The sequence below is a fragment of the Muscardinus avellanarius genome (assembly GCF_963383645.1).
Source record: "Muscardinus avellanarius genome assembly, chromosome: 9".
Classification (NCBI taxonomy): Eukaryota; Metazoa; Chordata; class Mammalia; order Rodentia; family Gliridae; genus Muscardinus; species Muscardinus avellanarius.
Window position 1 is genome coordinate 73,479,608 of NC_137795.1, and position 19,530 is coordinate 73,499,137.

The following is a 19,530-nucleotide window of genomic DNA, read 5'->3' on the forward strand; positions in this document are numbered from 1 at the left end:
TACATATAGACATTCAATATATTTTGATGTTAGAGCAAAAAAATCTAAACTTCCAATAGCTTTTTGTGTCATGGGCATTAATTGGTTTGTACTGAGTGAAACAAAGTTGTGGTGAACACCTCCTTCTCCCTCAATACAGTTTTCGTCCCTTTCCCCTGCCCTGTTAGGATGCATTTTGAGGATGCTTGCCTGATGTGGCAGCACATGGAGTCTCCCTCATCTTAAAGTATCTTTCCAGATGTTATCCTCTCTTCTCTTTTTGTAAACCCGCTTACAAAAAGGCTGGGAGTGTAGCTTGGAGGTAAAGGCCCTTGGGTTCAATCCCCTATACAAATTAATTAAATAATTAATTGCAAATCCTTGGCTTTCCACCCTGGATTTAATTTTCTTCATGGCATATATCTTTCTCAGACACACTATAAGCTTTATTTATAAGCTTCGTTTACATATCTCTTTTTAAATTCCAAGGTCAGGGCAGGAAGAGCTCATCTGTCTTGTTCACTGCCAGGACTCAGAGCACCAAAGGACTTAGAGCACGGCTTGTCCCCTAAGTGTTGAACAAATAATCTTGTTGAATCAAGTGAGAGTAAATATATCACCACTATGCTTGCTCTTGGTTTTTTCATCAAACTACATTGAGGTGTGACATAAAACTTAAATCTCTAAGATGATGTTCAATGTGTCTTGTTAGCAATATGTATACTTTGATCTGACCACATGTAGAAATAGTTTCAAGAATTTCTCATACTCATGAATGTCAATATAAGAAATAAAGTTATAATGCAAAGTCCGATGATGATAATAAAAATGGAATATACTGATCTTCGAAAATATGGATATTATACCTGGTGGAAATAAAATTTATAGAGTGCCACTTAAAAAAAACCTTCTAAGGCTTCAATTACAACCATAAAACAAATAATTTTTTTGCAGAAGGGACCAATTCTGACAATTTCTCAATACTTGTTCAAATCTGAATGCCTTCTTTACTGGAACGGCTCTACGTCTATTCATTAATTCAATAATTTTACTGAAAACAATCATTTTACAATTAAAAAAAATCAACAACCACCACGTTGCATCATGAAGAAAAATTTGACTCCACAATGAGTCATGTCTTTTCTTGAGAAAACTTGGTATCACGAATGTTTCAGAAAAGTTTTAACTGAGTTTAAAGCTTACTACGTGGATATTTATAGTAGGAAAACATAGATTACTTTTTGGTCATTTTGTCCATTTTACCTAAATTCCAGAGGTAAATATGCAAGCACTCATGAGGTTATACTAATTTTCCTCCTGAATATTCTCCTGAATATTATCATAAATTAGAAGTGATGCTTTTTTGAAGTAATTCTGTTAGTTATTTTGTTTAATTTTTTTTTTTTTGGCAGTAGTTGGGGTGGAACCCAGGGGCATTCTATCTCCAAGCTATACTCTCAGCCCTATTTTTTATTCTTTAATTTGAAACAGGGTCTCACTGAGTTGCAAAGGGCCTCACTAAGTAGCTGAGGCTGTCCTCAAACCGCAATACTACCGTCTCAGCCTCCCGGAGGCTGGAATTACAAGCATGTACCACCACACCCAGCTTTGTTTAAATTTTAAATATTATTTCACTATAAACAGAGATTGGAATCAGTAAATATCTCTAGTGCAAACAATTTAATCATTAGTTAAAATAAATAGACAAGCAAAACCATGATGTATGTTTGTAATAATCTCCCTTCCTACAAATTCAGACTCACAAAAAGTCCGTTTTTATTTATTTGTTTTGTTTTTCACTAAGGGCTAGATTTAAGACAAAACAATACTGCACAAATAAGCTAGTATCTTGAAACAAACTAGTGACTTCTTTTTTAATTTTTCAGTGATTCAGGCTGATGAATGTTCAAACGATATGCTGTTTAAAACAAAACAACAATTAAAAACTATTTAAAGAAAAAATTTTCAAGAAATTACCTGCCATCAAAGGTGATAATATGTGGGTCAGTAAATGAATAGCAGTAAGCAGTTGGAACATCCTTGACTCTGATCTTAAAAATAAAAAGATTATAATATTACTCTTAATCGTTATTTAGTGACATACAAAGAATTACTCAGCAATCAGAATGAATTTTCAATGAAATTGTTTTATCATAGTTATTGAAATTGGAATCGTTTATAAATTAAAATAATTTGTCAAATGATTCTTATGTGAAAATGTATAAGACATGGTGATAAACTACATGTCTCTTTGAAAAGTTTGAATTATAAAGATCTTTTTGTAATTTGTCAACCTGGATGCCGTCTGGGATGTAGCCATTCCACAGGAAATCCTCACTGACTATAGGTTGGACAACAATGTTTGTAAATCTGTCTCCATCTCGGGAAAAATCTGTGACAGCTGTGTAGTACACAGAGGCCTGGCTGCAGGTTCCATTGACACAGGACGATGTCTGGCCGAGGTCCACATGACAGGAAGACAACGCCAAATTTAAGCCTTGATGTTCTTTACCTAGTTTGATGAAAAAATATGTTGAAAATTCTCTACATGTAAACACTAGCCAAATACATCAAGTACTAGCTTGATTAATATGGAACACTGAATGGAAATATTTGTCTTAAACTATTTTTCCTTTCTTAAAAAAAGTTGTTGCAATTTTGTCTAAATTAAAATAAAGCTATTGAATCTGTCTGATCTATGTAGACAATTAGTACACATATGTGTACATATTATTATTTCCAATAAAATTCTAAATCTATATTCTGTTGGAGAAAATTCAAAAGCAATAAATAAAACAAAGTAATGAAAAAGTTATGAAATGTTAATTACTCTGATTTGATCAATATAATTTGTAAATATGTATCGAAGTATAATACTGTACCCTATAAATTATAAAATTATCATGTGTTAAATTAAAAAGACTACTCATCAAGATGAAAAAAGCAATCAAAATAATCTTTTTTCTATAAAAATGTTATAATTATAGCACCAAGATTAATTTGATTTTTTTTTGGGGGGGGGCAGGTCTGGGGATGGAACCCAGAGGCAACTGACCTCTGAGTTATACCCCCTGCCCAATTTTTTCTTCTTTATTTTGAAACAGGGTCTCACTGAGTTGCAGAGGGCCTAAGTAGCTGAGGCTGTCCACAAACCACTATCCTCCGGTCTCAGCCTCCCAAATGCTGGGATTACAAGCGTGAGCCACCACGCCCAGCTTAATATGATTTTTAAATCAAATCAATTATTAATTTTTTCAAATTAAAGATTTTAAACATTTTCTAAGTTATCTATCACCAAGATATTTTTTGCAATACTGAGGGACTAAACCCAGGGTCATTTTACCTCTGAGCTACACCCCCAGACCTATTTTTATTTTTATTTTTTGAAACAAAGTCTTACTAAGTTGCAGGAAGCCTCACTAAGTAGCTGAGGCTAGCCACCAATCTGCTATCCTCTGTCTCAATCTCCCAAGAACTGGGATTATAAGTGTGTGCCACCACACATGGCTTCAAAAAGATAATTTTATTTTTTTTCCTGCCTAAAAAATGAACATAAGGTCCAAATTGTTCTGTAATATTTCTTAGGACATGCATTTATAATTTGTCCACCATCAAATGATAGAAACATTTAATTATGTAGCATTTTTCAGCTTAAAAAATAGGAAAACTGCCGTATAAATTGGTATAGTGCTTCCTTAAAAGGCTAGGAATGGAACCATCATCTGACCCTGCTGTATCACTCCTTAATATTTTTTCATAAGAGTTAAAGTCAGAATACTATAGTGATGCATGTATATCCATGTTTACAGCAGCACAATTCGCAATAGCTCCAAATTATGGAACCATAATTGATAAAGAAAGCGTGCTATGTATACACAGTGGAGTTTTACTCAGCCACAAAGAACAAAATTATGTCATTTGCAGAAAAATGATTGGAACTAGAGAACATGATGCTAATGGAGGCCAGCCAGTCTGAGAAAGTCAAGGGTCATCTGACTCCTTCCATATGTGGATATTAGATTGAAAATAGGAAAGTCAAAGAACTTAATAATCATGGGGAGTAAGAGCAGTGGAACAGTGGAAAAAAAGACTGAGGGAGGGAGGAACGGGGACAAAGAATATTAAGGAAGAAAATAGAGCAAATAATATTACATCCACATATGAAGGTATCACGAACGGCTTTACTAGAATGTACCAGGAGTGGAAAGGGCATAGTAGGATAGAGCTAGGAGGGAACCAAAACAAGAGATTTGTGTGCATTTATGAATAAATCAAATAGCACTCACTGTGACACAATTATACTTCACCAATTAAATTCTAAAAAAACCAACAATAACAAAAACAAATGAAGATGACCAACTCCATTACCGATAACAAACTATCTCCTTTCACCTCTCAAAGGCTCTAATAGTTAGAACCTTCAGATCCTGACCCTTGTCCATGGAACAAAGAATAGGAAAAAAAATGGGGGGGGGATGGTTAATAGAGAATGAGGAAGAAACTCTAGAAATCTGTACATCTGAACAAAAAGAACACCTCCCTCCAGCTGGACACAGCATAAGAATGCTTTTATGTTCAATTAGTGATCATAAAGTTCTTCTGGGAATCAAGGGGGAAGAAAAAAGTTAAAACTCTATTTTAGTTTCTCCAATACAGATTTTTTTCAGGTATGAAATTATAATGGTCAGGTATAGATACACTGAACTAGATTCAAAATTCCTTAAAAAACAAGATTTTCTTTTATGTACTTTTTATACATAATTTGTATACACATAAGAACAATGGAAATATGCAAACTTGTAACCAGTTCTCTAAAGTTAACATGGAATATTTCTGGCTTAGTTAAAGACCATGTTAAAGATCAGTTAACCATGTTAAATGATCTTTAAAATATAACCATGTTAAAGACCAGTTAAAGATCATTTCCTGAGTCCATAGTATGAATGACCCCAAAGGCTAAAAGTCATTCTCTTGAAGTCTGCAAAAAAGCAGCAGTATGTGTAGAAACATCCAGAAACACTGACTTTCTCTGAAGCTAGAGATTTGATAGACATACATTTAAAGAGGATAAGGTGAGGAATATCCAGAATAAAATCTAAAAATTTTTCAACAGAAAAAAATTTTCAGAACAAAATTCAATGACAGACTAGAAACATATAAACTTTTAAAATAAAGTAAATACATCTAGACTATCTTTGTATCAAAAATGCCTGCCTTACTGAAAAAAATTAGAGCATGTAAATGTATTTTAAAGTATACTTATCACCGAAGAAAATATCTGCCTTATACAATTCTGAAAAACATCAAGAACATTGTATATTCTCCCCACAAACTGTTGGAACATAATATTGCATAATATTTTCAGAGGTGGCCTGAACTAGAATATGTTTGAAGAGTCTGAGAGAGGTCATAAATTTTATTTCTGAGCTATCTTTAAAAATATAGTGTTGCTCAAAGTACTCCTGAAATCTGAGTATGTAGCTGGGTATCAGCTAAGCTTGTTTAACTGTCTATTGTTTTAACATAACATCTCTTAATTATTCTTTCCCTTTTTTTATCCATCCTTTTTCTTGGATGTATCATTCCCAGGAAGCTGTCTGTTCTTTTTACCCTTTTGAACATGGACATCAAGACCTAGATACCTTGTTTTTGGCGTATTTACTAAATAAATGCTATGTCCCATGGTGAAATGTTATATTCTAGGGAAACAGAATGGTAACCTCTGCTACAGGTTATATTTTAATCTATATATCTCTTACTTGCTTTGATCAGAAGCTAAAGGAAGAACTCAACCAACCAACCTCTGCTAAACATGGCTTGTCCTCTTCTGTCTTGTCCTGTGGCAGGATTTCCACTGTCTTAGAATGGCTATTAGTAAAGTATACATGACCATGCATCATGACATGTTTAGCTGAATTATGTTAATGAAAGAACTTTAAGATCCCTTAGATAAGCTCACATTAGGAAAGAAAAATGTGTGAGAAGTGCGTTATGAGACCCATGTTTTGTAAGCCTAAACTTTTTGTATCACTTATCATATCTCCTTCATTGAGGATCATTTGAACATCTTAAAGGGCAGCTTGCCCCTCAATCTCTGAAAATAAAGCAAGAGGAGAGCAAGTAAGAGGATGAGGAGAAGGCGGATGAGAAACAGGCAGAGGAGGAAGAAGAGGAGCAGGAGCAGCAAAAAATTTGTGCTTTGATCCCAGGAAGAATAAATATAAATTGTTTGGATACTCATCAACTTGACCTAGCATTATTAATCTTAAAGCACTATAATTTGATGTAGTTTGCAACATAACAGTATATGAGTGCACTCTGGAGACTTTTTCTAGAGGAGAAAAAGCATCTGTTGCCATTTGCATTCTAACAGTAAAATTAAATGAACTGAGTATATTACCTTGATCAACCGTTTTCAGCTTTAATGAGATTTTGCAGTCTTTATCAAGCTCACTAAATTTGGTGCAAAAAATAGGAATGGTGCTCTCTATCCTCAACTGGTATTCCTTCCCATCTTCTGAGATAATGCTCAATTCAGGTTGTAACTGGTGTAACAATACAGAGTATTATGTTAAAACAGAATTAACATCAGTCAGACAATTGTTGTCACCCAAAATATCTCACCTAAAATATCTCAGCTAATTTGTAAGCCTCGATTTTCCATGGTTAGGCTTACTGAAGATGGCTGCAACCTGATCCAGTTCACAACCCCAGTGTTTTGGAGGCAGGAGAGTTTTACTGCAGCCTCCAAGTCTGGGCTAGCTCTCCAAACAAATGCTTGTTAGTACTGGATATTTTCTGTTAACCTAATTAGAAACAGTACCTGGGGGCTGGACTCCGGCCCTTGACCTTGTGTGCTGGGTGCTCACCAATGAAGATCCAAAGGTTTCTGTGTTTCCCAGGTGGTCTGAGCACTGCTTCTACTCCCAGTGTGGGTATGTTATTCTGGTCATCTATATGGTCCACTCCTTTCTGGTGACTCCTTGTATACATGTCTATCCAGAAATGGTTTCTTCCCTAGTCTTAAGTCCTGCTCTCACAATCTATCAATTTTCCCATCTTGTCTTTGAACTAGAAATGAGTCTAGGTCAAACTCTAGTCTTGTGAGTGAGGCCTTCCAGGTGAGTGGTTCTTGCCTGCCTGACTGTACTTCTATGTTGCTCCATATTTTCCACTGTTTCTGATTCCCTGTCACTTCTACTAATCTGTTTCAATTGATTATCAGTTCTTGGTCCCCAAAGCTAAATATAAATATATTTAGCTGGGCTTGGTAGTGCATGCCTGTAATCCCAGTACTTGAGAGACAGAGACAGAGGATCAAAGTTTAAAGGCCAGCCTCAGCCTTGCCTAGTTAGATCAATCATTGCAATCCAGAATGTCCAGAGCTCTCCAACAATTGTACCCTAGTCAAGGCTCTAGTCCTTTGACTGGTACCAGTTTTAGAAAATGCATAATTAAATATTGACATGTTGATTTTAAGTATATGCTAGAGTGAATTATGGCACTAGAGCCTTTGCTTCATTCTAATTTAAGCTATTTCTTAAAAATAACACAAATCCCTTCTCTATGATGGTTCAACGTACAAATTTTGGATTTTATCATGGCTCAAAAATGATCCACATTCAGTAGAAACTGCGAATTTTGATATTTTCCCTGGCTCGCAATATGCCTGAGGTAGGGGCAGAGAGCCACAACTCCCAGCTAGTCATGTGATCCTGAGGGCAAACAACTCATGCCCTCCAGTGTACTGTGTTGCTAAGCCACAAGGTAGGTTAGGCAGGCTAGGTACATTCAGTGCATCCAACTCTATTTTCAACTTAGTATGAGTTTTTTGGGAAGTAACACCATCTTAAGTTGAGGGGCATCTGTATATCCCACTTTGGTTAATTAACAGGGACTCTCAAACTTTGTTTTGCATTAGAGTCACTGGGATAATTCTCCAAACATACAGACTCCTGAGTCTCATCTTTCTAATTCAGTTTGTAGAAGCTCTAGGAATCACCATGGACAGAGCAGTTTGGGATGCCATCCCAAAGAAACAGTAACATTTTAACCCATCCCACTGCCACGTACGTACCTTAATCCCTGCAAAAAACTCCCGGCTTTCAACAGCTAAACTTTGTATATGTGGTTTCTCCAAGAAAAAGATGGAAGCACTACAGAATATCTATGAATACAGTTAACAGATAAACACTTAGCAATAAAATTACATAGAAAAACATGTGTGAATTAACTTTCAATTCTTAATTCTTGGTAGACACAAGAGATAAAAAAAAACTAACCAATTTAAATACTTGCATGAAATTTGAAAAAAATTCCATCATCATAAAGTATTACTAATTCAAATTTCAACATAAAGGTATAATAAATATTTTAGTTAAGACATATTTGAAAGTAGTTAAAATAATATTATTATTGAATAAATTAAAAACATTGTTTTCTAAAATATAAATCATGGAAGAGACATATAGTTAAAATGTAAATATACATATAGCTAAAATACAAATCATGGATGAGACATATAGTTATAAATTTTCATCAATAATAATCAGTAAAATGCTAAAAATAATCAGCAAATTGCGCTCTATATATGTATAACACACATATATATACATCTATATACACATTGCTATATATGTGTATATTTAGCAATTTACTGATTATGCTATATAAATAAATAAATATATGTGTATATGTTCATTAGTCACCAAGACTATATTACTGACTCATCTAGTTATCACTAGAAATAGCACATTTGGCAAGGAAACAAATGAAAAAAGTAAAACAGTAGTGCTGTGCTTTACATTTTGAGGACAAAACTCTATTTTTAGAATATGATATTTTAAGTCCTATGTTGCAAAATCAATATACTCATGAAAAGAATAGGAAATCCAAGATTTCACATACCCTATCTCCAAGTCTGAGATTTATGCCATCAAGTTCTAAAAGAGAGAATGCCTGAACTGTGGTCTCTCGTTTCAGCTCCTCTTTGATTTCTTGAGAAGAAAGCCTAGACCAAGCTACGAGAAAGCCCACCGAGCTGTTTGTAGGGGAAACATCAAAAGCACACCTACAGAAAAGCCTGGACTCAATCACCTCCACCACAACTTCTGGCCTTCCTGGAGATGGAGGTGGCAGTGAGGCCCACAGCTGGCCTGGGGGAGAAAATGCAGAATTTGTAGCTTAGCATCTTGCAAAATGAAGTCTAGCTTATGGAAAAAGTCCACAATGGCTGTAACTCTGAATTTATCCCAAGAAAAAAATCAAATAAATTGAAAAAAGTGATTAAGTTCTAGCAGTCAAGTAAGACATTCATACCTGACCTACCATCACATACATATTGACTTTATATTATCAGGGTAACTTAGCTGATGAAGGCTATATGAATGTATGCTCAACGTCTGCCTTCAAAAAGTCTGGCCCTTGAGAATAAAAGTAATTTACATTCTTTTAGGCAATTATCTCTTCTAAAAGGTGGAGCAAACAAAACACAGGTTTTATACATTATAATTCCTTGTTATAAAGAATAATATTCATTATAACCTAAAATCAATTTTTACTCTTATAATTTACTCATAACTCAACTCATCATTACTTTAGGTTGAAAGAGCTACTCATTGTGGGGTGATTAGGCAGCTAGTGAAATATATCAAGTATTAAACACAATAGTGTTATTCTTCTTATTTTTCTGAGCCTAAAGATACCTGAAATTTCTCTAGAAACTCAGATGGGAAGTTTTCTAGTTTTTAAACTTTGGGCATTTATAAAATTATATTGGAGGGTCTAAAGTGTTTTGTTTAGAAAAATATTTGAAGCCAGGCATAATGGCACATGCTTGTAATCCCTGCATTTGGAAGACAGGAGGATCACCGTTTGCAGACAGCCTCGGCTACTCCTTAGTGAGGCCCTTTGCAACTCAGTGAGGTCCTGTTTCAAAATAAAGAATAAAAAATAGAGCTGGGGGTGTAGCTTGGAGGTAGAATGCCCCTGGGTTCCATCCCCAGTACTGCAAAAAAAAAAAAAAAGTATTTGAGTAAATAAATTAAAAAGCTTTAAAATATTCTAAAATTTACATATATTTTTCTATTATATACATTATAATTTAATGACAATCACAAAACTAATCTTTCTCCTCTGCCATGTAGATTTTATAAAATTCGGAGAGACCTTCTCATATGGTCTCTCTTGTGGAGAAAATATACTTTTAGATAAATTAAAGTGTTATTTTGTTAGACATCATATTCCAAAGTCCCAATGGTAAAATGTTTTCAAAGTAATTTAACAAATATTTTTCCAAACACTAAGTCAGCATATTTAATTTAATATTTTCGCTCATGTGTCTCTCCTTTAAATTATGCATAATTCTTATAGCATGATTTTTCCAATTAATTGCATAAACAGTTTAATAGAACAATAAGTAGCTGAAAAGTACTATTCATTCAAGGAGAAAAAGTGATTTTTCCTATATTATAGGTCCATCATGAAGACAATCTATATGTACTAGGCAGAATAGCCAAATAATTATGCTTACTGATACTATTATTAAGGGATATTGGTTTTTTAAGAACTTAAAGAATGGGTCCTAATTAAACTGAGCCTTCTAGATATGTAATAGTTTGTTTAAAGAGTACTATAAAAGAAGACTGAAAATCCATTTGCAATTGAAATAGTTTATAGAAAAGCAACAGAGTAATTTATGTTGAGAACTATTATAATAGTTTTTTTTTTTTTTTTCCCCCTGTACTGCGAATTGAACCCAGGAGCATTCTACTTCTGAGCTATACCCCCAGACCTATTTTTTATTCTTTATTTTGAAACAGGGTCTCACTAAGTTGCTGAGGCTGGCCATGAACCTGGGATCCTCTTGTCTCAGCCTCCCAAATACTGGGGTTACAAGCATGCACCATCCTGCCCTTCTGTGATAGTATTATTAAAAGACAAGGAAAATTAAATTTTAGAAATTCTATGATCTATCCTGATTCATTTTATCTCACTATGGCTTATTTCACCATATAAAACACCTTTGTTAATTATATTAATTCTATATAAACTCTACCTAATTTATTTTGGATATAACACAGTCCTTATGAGAGACTAATATTTTTAAAAATAATTTTCATTTTCGCCCATCCTATACGAAGATGTCATAAATTTTGCCAATAATAATCTACTTGATTTATTTTAAGGAATATTATAGAATGCCAGTAATAATATACTTAATTTATTTTAAGTATTATAAAATGATTTTTAATATTTGAAATAAATTTAAAACATCAAATAAAGATAGCAAATAAAAAACATAGATTGAAAGGAGGAAAAAATTGGACTATCATTAACATCTTTGATGTTCATCTTTCAAAACTTGTTTTGTACAAATGCAATCTTCCTAGAAAACAAAATTATGCCATGTAATCTAATTTCTTAGATGCAAAATCATGGATCTCTCCTAATGTCAAAGACTGCACTTCTACATATGAATGGTGTTTGCTGAATTGTTTGTCATTGTTTACACATCAGAAATACTGACTCAATCAACAGTTAATGGATATTTAGGTTTTTTCTTTTTTCACAGAAAAATACTATTAAAAATAATGTATACACATTTTTGCATAGTTATCTAAGATCAATTTTGGAAGTAGAAAAGTAATACAAATTTATGTGCATTTTTAAGAACTTTGAGGGTTTTTTTTTTGCGGGTTTGGGGATGAAACCCAGGGACATTTGACCTCAGAGCTACACCCCATGCCCTATTTTTAAGTAGCTGAGGCTGTCCACGAACTGTGATCCTCTGGTCTCAGCCTCCCGAATGCTGGGATTACCAGTGTGCGCCACCACACCCGGCTTTGAGATAAATTTTTAAGAGCACTCAAATTACCAAATTTCCTTTTTTTTTTTTTTTTTGAAACAGGGCCTCACTGAGTTGCAGAGGCCTCACTAAGTAGCTGAGGCTGTCTGCAAACCGCGATCCTCCGGTCTCAGCCTCCCCAATGCTGGGATTACAAGCGTGCGCCGCCATGCTGGGCTCCTCCAAATTTTCTCATGAAAAATTCCATCGGCATTTATTCATTGCTTTCATTCTCTGTACTTCTACCAACTTAAGAATAATCCTTAAGGGCATAATAAAATTATTTTCATATTTGATACCTACCAGACTGTGGCATTATTATTCAAATATTAGTATAACTCAACATTTAAAGCCACAGAACATAAATACTTGTTGAACTCACTAGTTTATACATATATCTTTAAGAAAATATATTATACTTACCAACACAGTCACCTCCAATTTCAATTTCTTCAGGGCCACAAGTGTGTAATTTTGTATCAGAAACAGCTGCAAAAGGTTAGGGGTTTATATTTATACAGCGATGCATAAAGATAAAAATATACATATATTCAAAATGACAATTCCTTGGAGAAGTATGTTTTAATGTGGGTGGAGACTTTCTTAGTTGTTCTCTCTGCTTTTTTAATAATATTTTTTCCTAAGATAAGATCAAATGGAGGTGGTAAGGGATAATATTTTAAAATAGTCATAGCACTCATATCTTGCTAATTTTGAGTCTGCATTATTAAACAGTCAAACACATTGAAGATACCAAATGCTGATGAGAAGAAATGGAAGTCTTCGCTCCTCACTAGTGAAAATGCAAAATGGTACAGTCACTGTGAAAGACAGTTTAGCAGTTTCATATAAAACAAAATATACTACTCTATAGAAATATAAACTATATAGAAATTATGCTTTTAATTTTTACCCAGAGGAGCTAAAAACTTATTTTCACACACACACACACACACACACACACACACACACACACACACACACACACTTGTACATGGGTATGGTATAGCAGCTTTATATTTATAAAATTTATATTTATAATTGCCCAATTTATACATTTTGTAGATGATTTTGCTTTTTGCATTTTAGAAATATTTGCTTAATTTAGGATCATAAAAAATTTCACCTAAAAGTGAATTAGTCCTTAGAAGTTTTATATTTTAGCTTTTATACTTGGGGTTTAGATGATTACAAGATTTTTTTGGAGTTTTTTCTTTGTATTTTGATGAAAGATGGGAAGAAAAGCTTTTGCATATTAATATGCTCTATGCATACACTGAAATGCAATCCTTTCTCCATCTCCCTCTTCTCCTATTCTGAAAATCAGTATACTCTATGTTTGTTATCCTATTTCTGGATTTTATTTTGTTCAATGATTTATTTGTTGCAACTATATACTGTCTACATTATTGCAAGTTGTCTGTTTCTTTATCAAAGTCATTTTCAATATTGTGGGTACTCTGTTTTGCCATATGAATTTTAGAATGAGTTTTCGAATCTCAACAAAAAGCTTGCTGTATTGCTCAGGACTTTTGGGGACGTATAAATTAGTTTGAGCAGAACAGACACTTTGAGATTTTTGATCCATGGACATAGTTTATTGTTTTTATTAACTTAGGTTTTTATAATTTTTCTTATTAAAGTTTTGACTTTTACTGTGGAAGTCTTTCGCATCTTTCGTCAATGCTTATTTCTAGTTGCTTCATACTTTTGTAACTATAACTGGTATTTTAGGTGACATGTAGATGTTTGTTCAGTGCTAATATAAAGCAAGGCAAATGTTTTTCACATGTTGATTTTCTTTCCTTCAATATTGTTAACCTGACCCACTAGCTCCAGTAGTTATTTTACAGAACTTATTGGACTTCCAAAAATGGATGGTCATGTCGTCTGCATTTATATTCATGAGGGATACTGTTTCATAGTTTCCTTTACTTACATGTCTATATTGAGTTGAGTTTTAATTTTAATTAGCCTCAATTTTTATAATTTTGCAATTTCCTTATTTAGGATACTACATATCAACTTGTAAAGAAGTCTTATTCTACTACCATTGGGTGAAGTCTTCATTAAATGCCATTTAGATCAAGTTGGTTTCTAGAGTTAATCTAAGTCTCCTTCATTGATGCTGTTTTGTTTTTATATGTTCAATTATTGGTAGATGTGTGTTAATCTGCAATAAAAGATATTGATTTGTCTATTTTTTTACAGACCTATTAAGGTTTGTTCGTTTGTTTTTATTGTTGCTTTGGTAGTGGGGATTGAACTCAGGGGCATTACCTCTAAGCTACACCCACCCCATGCTTTCTTTGTGTGTGGTACTGCGGATTGAACCTAAGGATATTCTGCCTCTAAGCTACACTGCTAGCCCTCTTTTATTTTTTATTTATTTTTGAAACAGGGTCTCACTCAATTGTGGAAGACCTTGCTAAATTGCTGATCCTGGATGCAAACCTGTGATCTTCCTGTTTCAGCTCCCAAGTATTGAGATTATAGGCATGGATCACCACACCTACATCGCCCACCCCTATTTATTTATTTATTTATTTATTTATATTTTTATATTTTGTTATACTGGGGATTGAACCCAGAGGCATTCTACCTTTGAGATACACTCCCAGTATGATTTTTTTTCTTATTTGGAAACAGATCTCACTATTTTTTGTTTGTTTGTTTGTTTGTTTTTTTGGTGGTACTGGTGTTCCTGGAAGCCCTTCTTCCTCCGGGCTACACTCCCAGACCTATTTTTTATTTTTGGAAACAGGGTCTCTTAAGCCAGAGGGGCTGGCTTCAAACCTGCAAGATCCTCCTGTCTCCGCCTCCCAAGCGCGGGGATTACAAGCGTGCGCCACCACGCCTGGCTAAACATTTTAAATAATTTAGAATCACACAAAGGTTTAGAAAATACAAGACTTTCTCATACACCTTTATCCATCTTCAGCAAATGTTAATATAGAATCATGTACATTTTGTCAACACTAGGAAATTGACTTTAGGAATATATTCTTAAATAAACTGAAGACTCTTTTTCTATCCATTTCCTTTTTAAATTTTAGTATCATTTCCAGCATATCCCATAACATTATTTATCATTTTTTCCTCCAATCTATGATAATTTTTCATTAATTTCCTGGTTTTCCATAATTCTGATACTCTTGCAATAAACTTCAGGTATTTTGTAGAATGTTCCTTAACTTGAGATTATATGAATTCTCACAAGATTAGACTAGGATCATGCTCGGGGGAAAGCAAGCCACAGGAGAGTAGTGTCCTTCTCACATGCTATCAGGAGATACAGGATAACTACGTTCTTCAGCATTACTGAGATCAACTTTGATCAAATGTGGGGTCTGATAATTGTCTCCACTAGAAAACTCATCCTTTTTTCTTTCTATACATTGTTATTTACAAGCAAGTCACCAAATCCAGCCTATAATCAAAATGAAGGGAATTAACTTTGAACTGTTAGGTGGAATAGAAGCTACAAATATTCTTTGCAATTCTTTCTTAAGAAAGATTTGTTTCTTTTCCTCTATTTATTTATTTTTCCAATCACATATTAGTAAATATTAGGAACTCGTTTTTTTCTTTAAGAGCTGGATACAGTTTTTTTTTTAATACTGTATAAAACTTCCATTCTGCTAGAATGGAAGTTCCATGACACTTGACACTACATAAACATTCACTAAGTATTGCTGAATGAAAGATGAAATAATATAATCTCCAGATTTTTATAGCTTTTAATCACCATCTTTTATCCTTTAACTAAAGAGAGGAAGGGTCTAAGGAAACCAAACAATTTTTAACACATTTTATCATTATATGCAGTGAGAAAATGATAAGTCAGCTTTGGTACTATCATATGAGCATATATTTTTGAGTGGTTTAAGATCTTGGCAAAAATCCTAAAGAAACCTGGACCATTTAAAGCAGAAATTTAGCTTCAGCTTAGCAATAATGATAGACCACATTTCTTACTGAGATTTGCATTAGATCAATACAAACTATCCAGGGAATGGCACAGATACACCCACCCGCTGTTCCATGATTAGTGGCTCACATGTATGACTGACATTTTCTTACCTTCTGCACAATAGCCCATACATCCCTGAGTGGGTTGTAGTAAGTACACATAAAAATTTCCACAGTTTCTTACAGACACTGGGATTTGAAAGAGACAGCAGTCTTTTGTGTTACTAAACAAAAACTTCCATGTGGCACAAGCTGTCAGTTGTTTGATCTCTCCGGGTGATGGCAATGTTTCTGAGTCCTTCAGAGACAGCCAGATGGGGACCTGAGTTCCACAGTGGTTCATCTTTTGCACCAGAGAAAACAAAAGTTGAAAATTCAATATATTTTTTGCAGTTAGGTTAACTTTGCATTTCTTTTAAACAATCTATAAAATATTAACTGATCAATTAAAAATCTGCTAACTTATACCTGTACTCTATAAGAAAATATCATTTTAATTTAATACTAATATTTTAAATTTAATGTTGAATTTAAAGGTTGATATCTCATAATTAGCGTTATCTTATTTGCCGTTAATAATTTTGTCTATTAGTTACTTTTGTACTGCAAACGAGAGAGACTCCATGTTAGATAACTTACTAAAATAGCAGATGCATCTGAAAACAATATTATATTAACATATAACACAAAGACAAACTGATCATGGAAATTCCTTGTAAAATTTCTAGAAATAGTATATGTAAGAAATTAATGCAGAGTTCAAGATGCAATAATAATCAGGGGGGTATTTAAAGGAATTATTTAAAATCTAATTTAAAATATAATCATGCAACAATTATTTAGCAATTTGGGGAAAGTTAAAACCTCTCATGAAACCTATTATCAAAATCATTTACAGGTAAAAAAAAATAGACTTAAATAGAAAAGTAAAATCAAACCCAAGAAAAGTAAAAATAAATTATTTTGATTTTGGAAAAACTTTTAAAATGCTTAACCTTGGACAATGCACTCAACATCCTTCTCTTTTGTATTGTTGCACCCAATTTAAAGTGTTATGGTGAAGTGTAAATGAAGTAATGTATATAATGCAATGCTACCTATTCATAATTATTACAATTTTAATAATTCTTTTTCTTTTTCAAGGCAAGTAAAATTATAAATAAAAGTTTGACAAATATAATTAAATAATAATTTAAAATTTAAAATAAGAGAAAATAATTTGTAAATGGTATTATACTTCGCATGATATGTAAGTTATTGTACTGTTTTATTTATTTATTTATCCCAAATACTGGGATTATAAGCAAACTACAGTGCCCAGCTCCAAAAATTCTTAAGACCACAAATACACAATTCACAAAAGAAATACAACTGTCTTATAAATGCATGAAAATATTCAATATTGGGAACTACTATAGAAATTAAAATTTTCATTGTTTTATTTTTTGAGAGTAATTATCTAATAATATACTTTTGTTGGTGTATTGTAGGTGAGCTTTCCCCTTAAGTAACATAACTTTATATCAGCAGCCTCAAAAATACATTAATCTTTACCAATTTCACTTATAAAATCACTCTCACTAAATACAATAAAATTATAATAATATCTGGGCATGGTGGTGCACACTTATATTCTCAGTACTTGGGAGACTAAAATAGTAACAGCCTCAGCTACTTAGTGAGGTCCTTCACAATTTAGAAGATCTTGCTTCAAAATAAAGCATAAAAAATAAGGCTGAAGATGTAGTTTGAATGTATATTATATATAAGTATACACAATATATATGTTATATATAAATGTACATATTATATGTATTTATAATTATGCACATTTGCTAATTTCATAATTACTGTAAAATTCTGAATGTGCACACATTGCAATGGCTTAAATATAGTATATGCTTTTTATTTTATTTTATTTTATTTTATTTTATTTTATTTTATTTTATTTTATTTTATTTTATTTTATGGTACTGGGGTTCCTGAAAGCCCTTCTACCTCCGGGCTACACTCCCAGACCTATTTTTAGGTTTTTATTTAGAAACAGGGTCTCCTAAGCCAGCGCTCGGGCTGGCTTTGAACCTGCGCGATCCTCCTGTCTCCACCTCCCAAGCGCAGGGATTACAAGCGTGCGCCACCATGCCCGGCGAGTATATGCTTTTTAAATATTTCAAAATTGATATGAAAGAATTTATTTATTCTTACTTTTTTCTTTTATTTATAAGTAGAACATATTGAAAATGGTATATATTTAGACTGTGCCTAGTGCCCCCCCCCTCCCCGGCCGCCGTTTCCCTTCTCCCAACAATGAGTGTCCAGATTGCTCTATTCATACTTTTACACATATTCGGATGTAGCTCCTCCATTAATTAACCTCAGCCTTCTTCCTCACCTATCCTTCCATTCTAGCTTTGCTGATATTTGCTAGTTTCCCCTCCATGATCTAGAATCCTTCTGGTATCCCCAATTCTCCCTATTTTGGGCATATTAGAGAAAACATGTGTCCCTTCTCTTTCTGTGCTTGGCTGATCTCACTTAAATTAATGTTCTCCAGATCTAGATAGATTTTTGAGAATGCCATGATTTTGTTCTTCTTTATAGCTGAATAGAATTCCATTGTGTGTATTTCCCATAATTTTGCCATCCATTCATCTACTGATGGAGACCTTTTTGGTTCCATACTTTGGCTATTATGAATTGTGCTGCTATGAACATGGGTGTGCATATGTTACTGTACTTCTCTGATTTCAACCCCTTTGGAAAAATACCCAGGAGTGGTATAGCTGGATTATATGGTGGATCTCTTCCCAGTTTTCTAAGGAATCTCCACACTGATCTCCATAGTGGCTGAACTAGTTTGCACTCCCGCCAACAGTGAAAAAGAGTTCCTCTTTCCCCACACCATCACCAACATTTGTTATTTGATTTCTTTATGCTTGCCACCCTGATTGGCCACCACACCTGGCTTTTTTTTTTTTTAATGTGAAACTGGAGATTAAACCCAAGGGCATTCTACCTCTGAACTTTACCCCAGCTCTATTTTATTTTGAAACAAGGTCTCAATAGGTTGCCAAAGCTGGTCTCAAACCTGATATCCTCCTGATTCATCTTTCCAAGTATTAGGATTATAAGCATGTGCTGCCACGCCCAGATATACCCCTGTATTATGTGTTCTCACTCCAGGTAAAACAAAACAACAACCTTTAAGAATGAAATTTCATCCACTGCAGGGTATGATTAGAGAGACAAAAATCATGGATAATGATGAGCAACTTCGGTAACTTGGTAAGGGTGGCATGGATGCATTTGTGAAATATCACAGTACCAGTATTAGCTACATGTCACAACTGAACACCCAGTTCTGTCTGGACTCTCTTGGAAACCAGTAAGCTGAGATAGATGGAGGCTTGTGATAGGGGGAAAGCGCCTGTGCTATGGAGACACAGCATATTGTGATATTGTGCTGCCTCCCTCAGGCAATGACTTTGGTTATATGATTCGAACTGTGTGAACATCTTTACAATGAGATATCACTGAGAGAGCAAGTGAGGCCAGGATGATGCAGGAAATGTATGACATGCAAAATGAATGTCAAGTTCGAGCCTTCCTTGCCATTTTGATTCTGTAACCGAGGATGCTGAGAGATTAGTCTTTTAAGAGATTTATACTCAGTCTCACTCCTTAGATCATGTGGATAGAAGTGTGGTAACAATAAAAGAAACTTACATGGAAGA

The 19,530-nt window shown here is 33.8% G+C and overlaps 1 protein-coding gene across 1 annotated transcript in view; it reads right to left on the bottom strand.

Moving 5' to 3' along the window:
- VWDE (von Willebrand factor D and EGF domains) overlaps positions 1-19,530 on the bottom strand; it is a gene marked incomplete at both ends in the record, with an annotated part of 69,282 nt that overhangs the window by 42,587 nt on the left and 7,165 nt on the right. Inside the window, 7 exons of the mRNA XM_080701209.1 lie at positions 1,957-2,030; positions 2,274-2,491; positions 6,380-6,524; positions 8,057-8,146; positions 8,887-9,134; positions 12,248-12,313; positions 15,908-16,139. Coding sequence (XP_080557335.1) covers positions 1,957-2,030; positions 2,274-2,491; positions 6,380-6,524; positions 8,057-8,146; positions 8,887-9,134; positions 12,248-12,313; positions 15,908-16,139 — 1,073 coding nt within the window. The remainder of the gene's footprint in view (positions 1-1,956; positions 2,031-2,273; positions 2,492-6,379; positions 6,525-8,056; positions 8,147-8,886; positions 9,135-12,247; positions 12,314-15,907; positions 16,140-19,530) is intronic.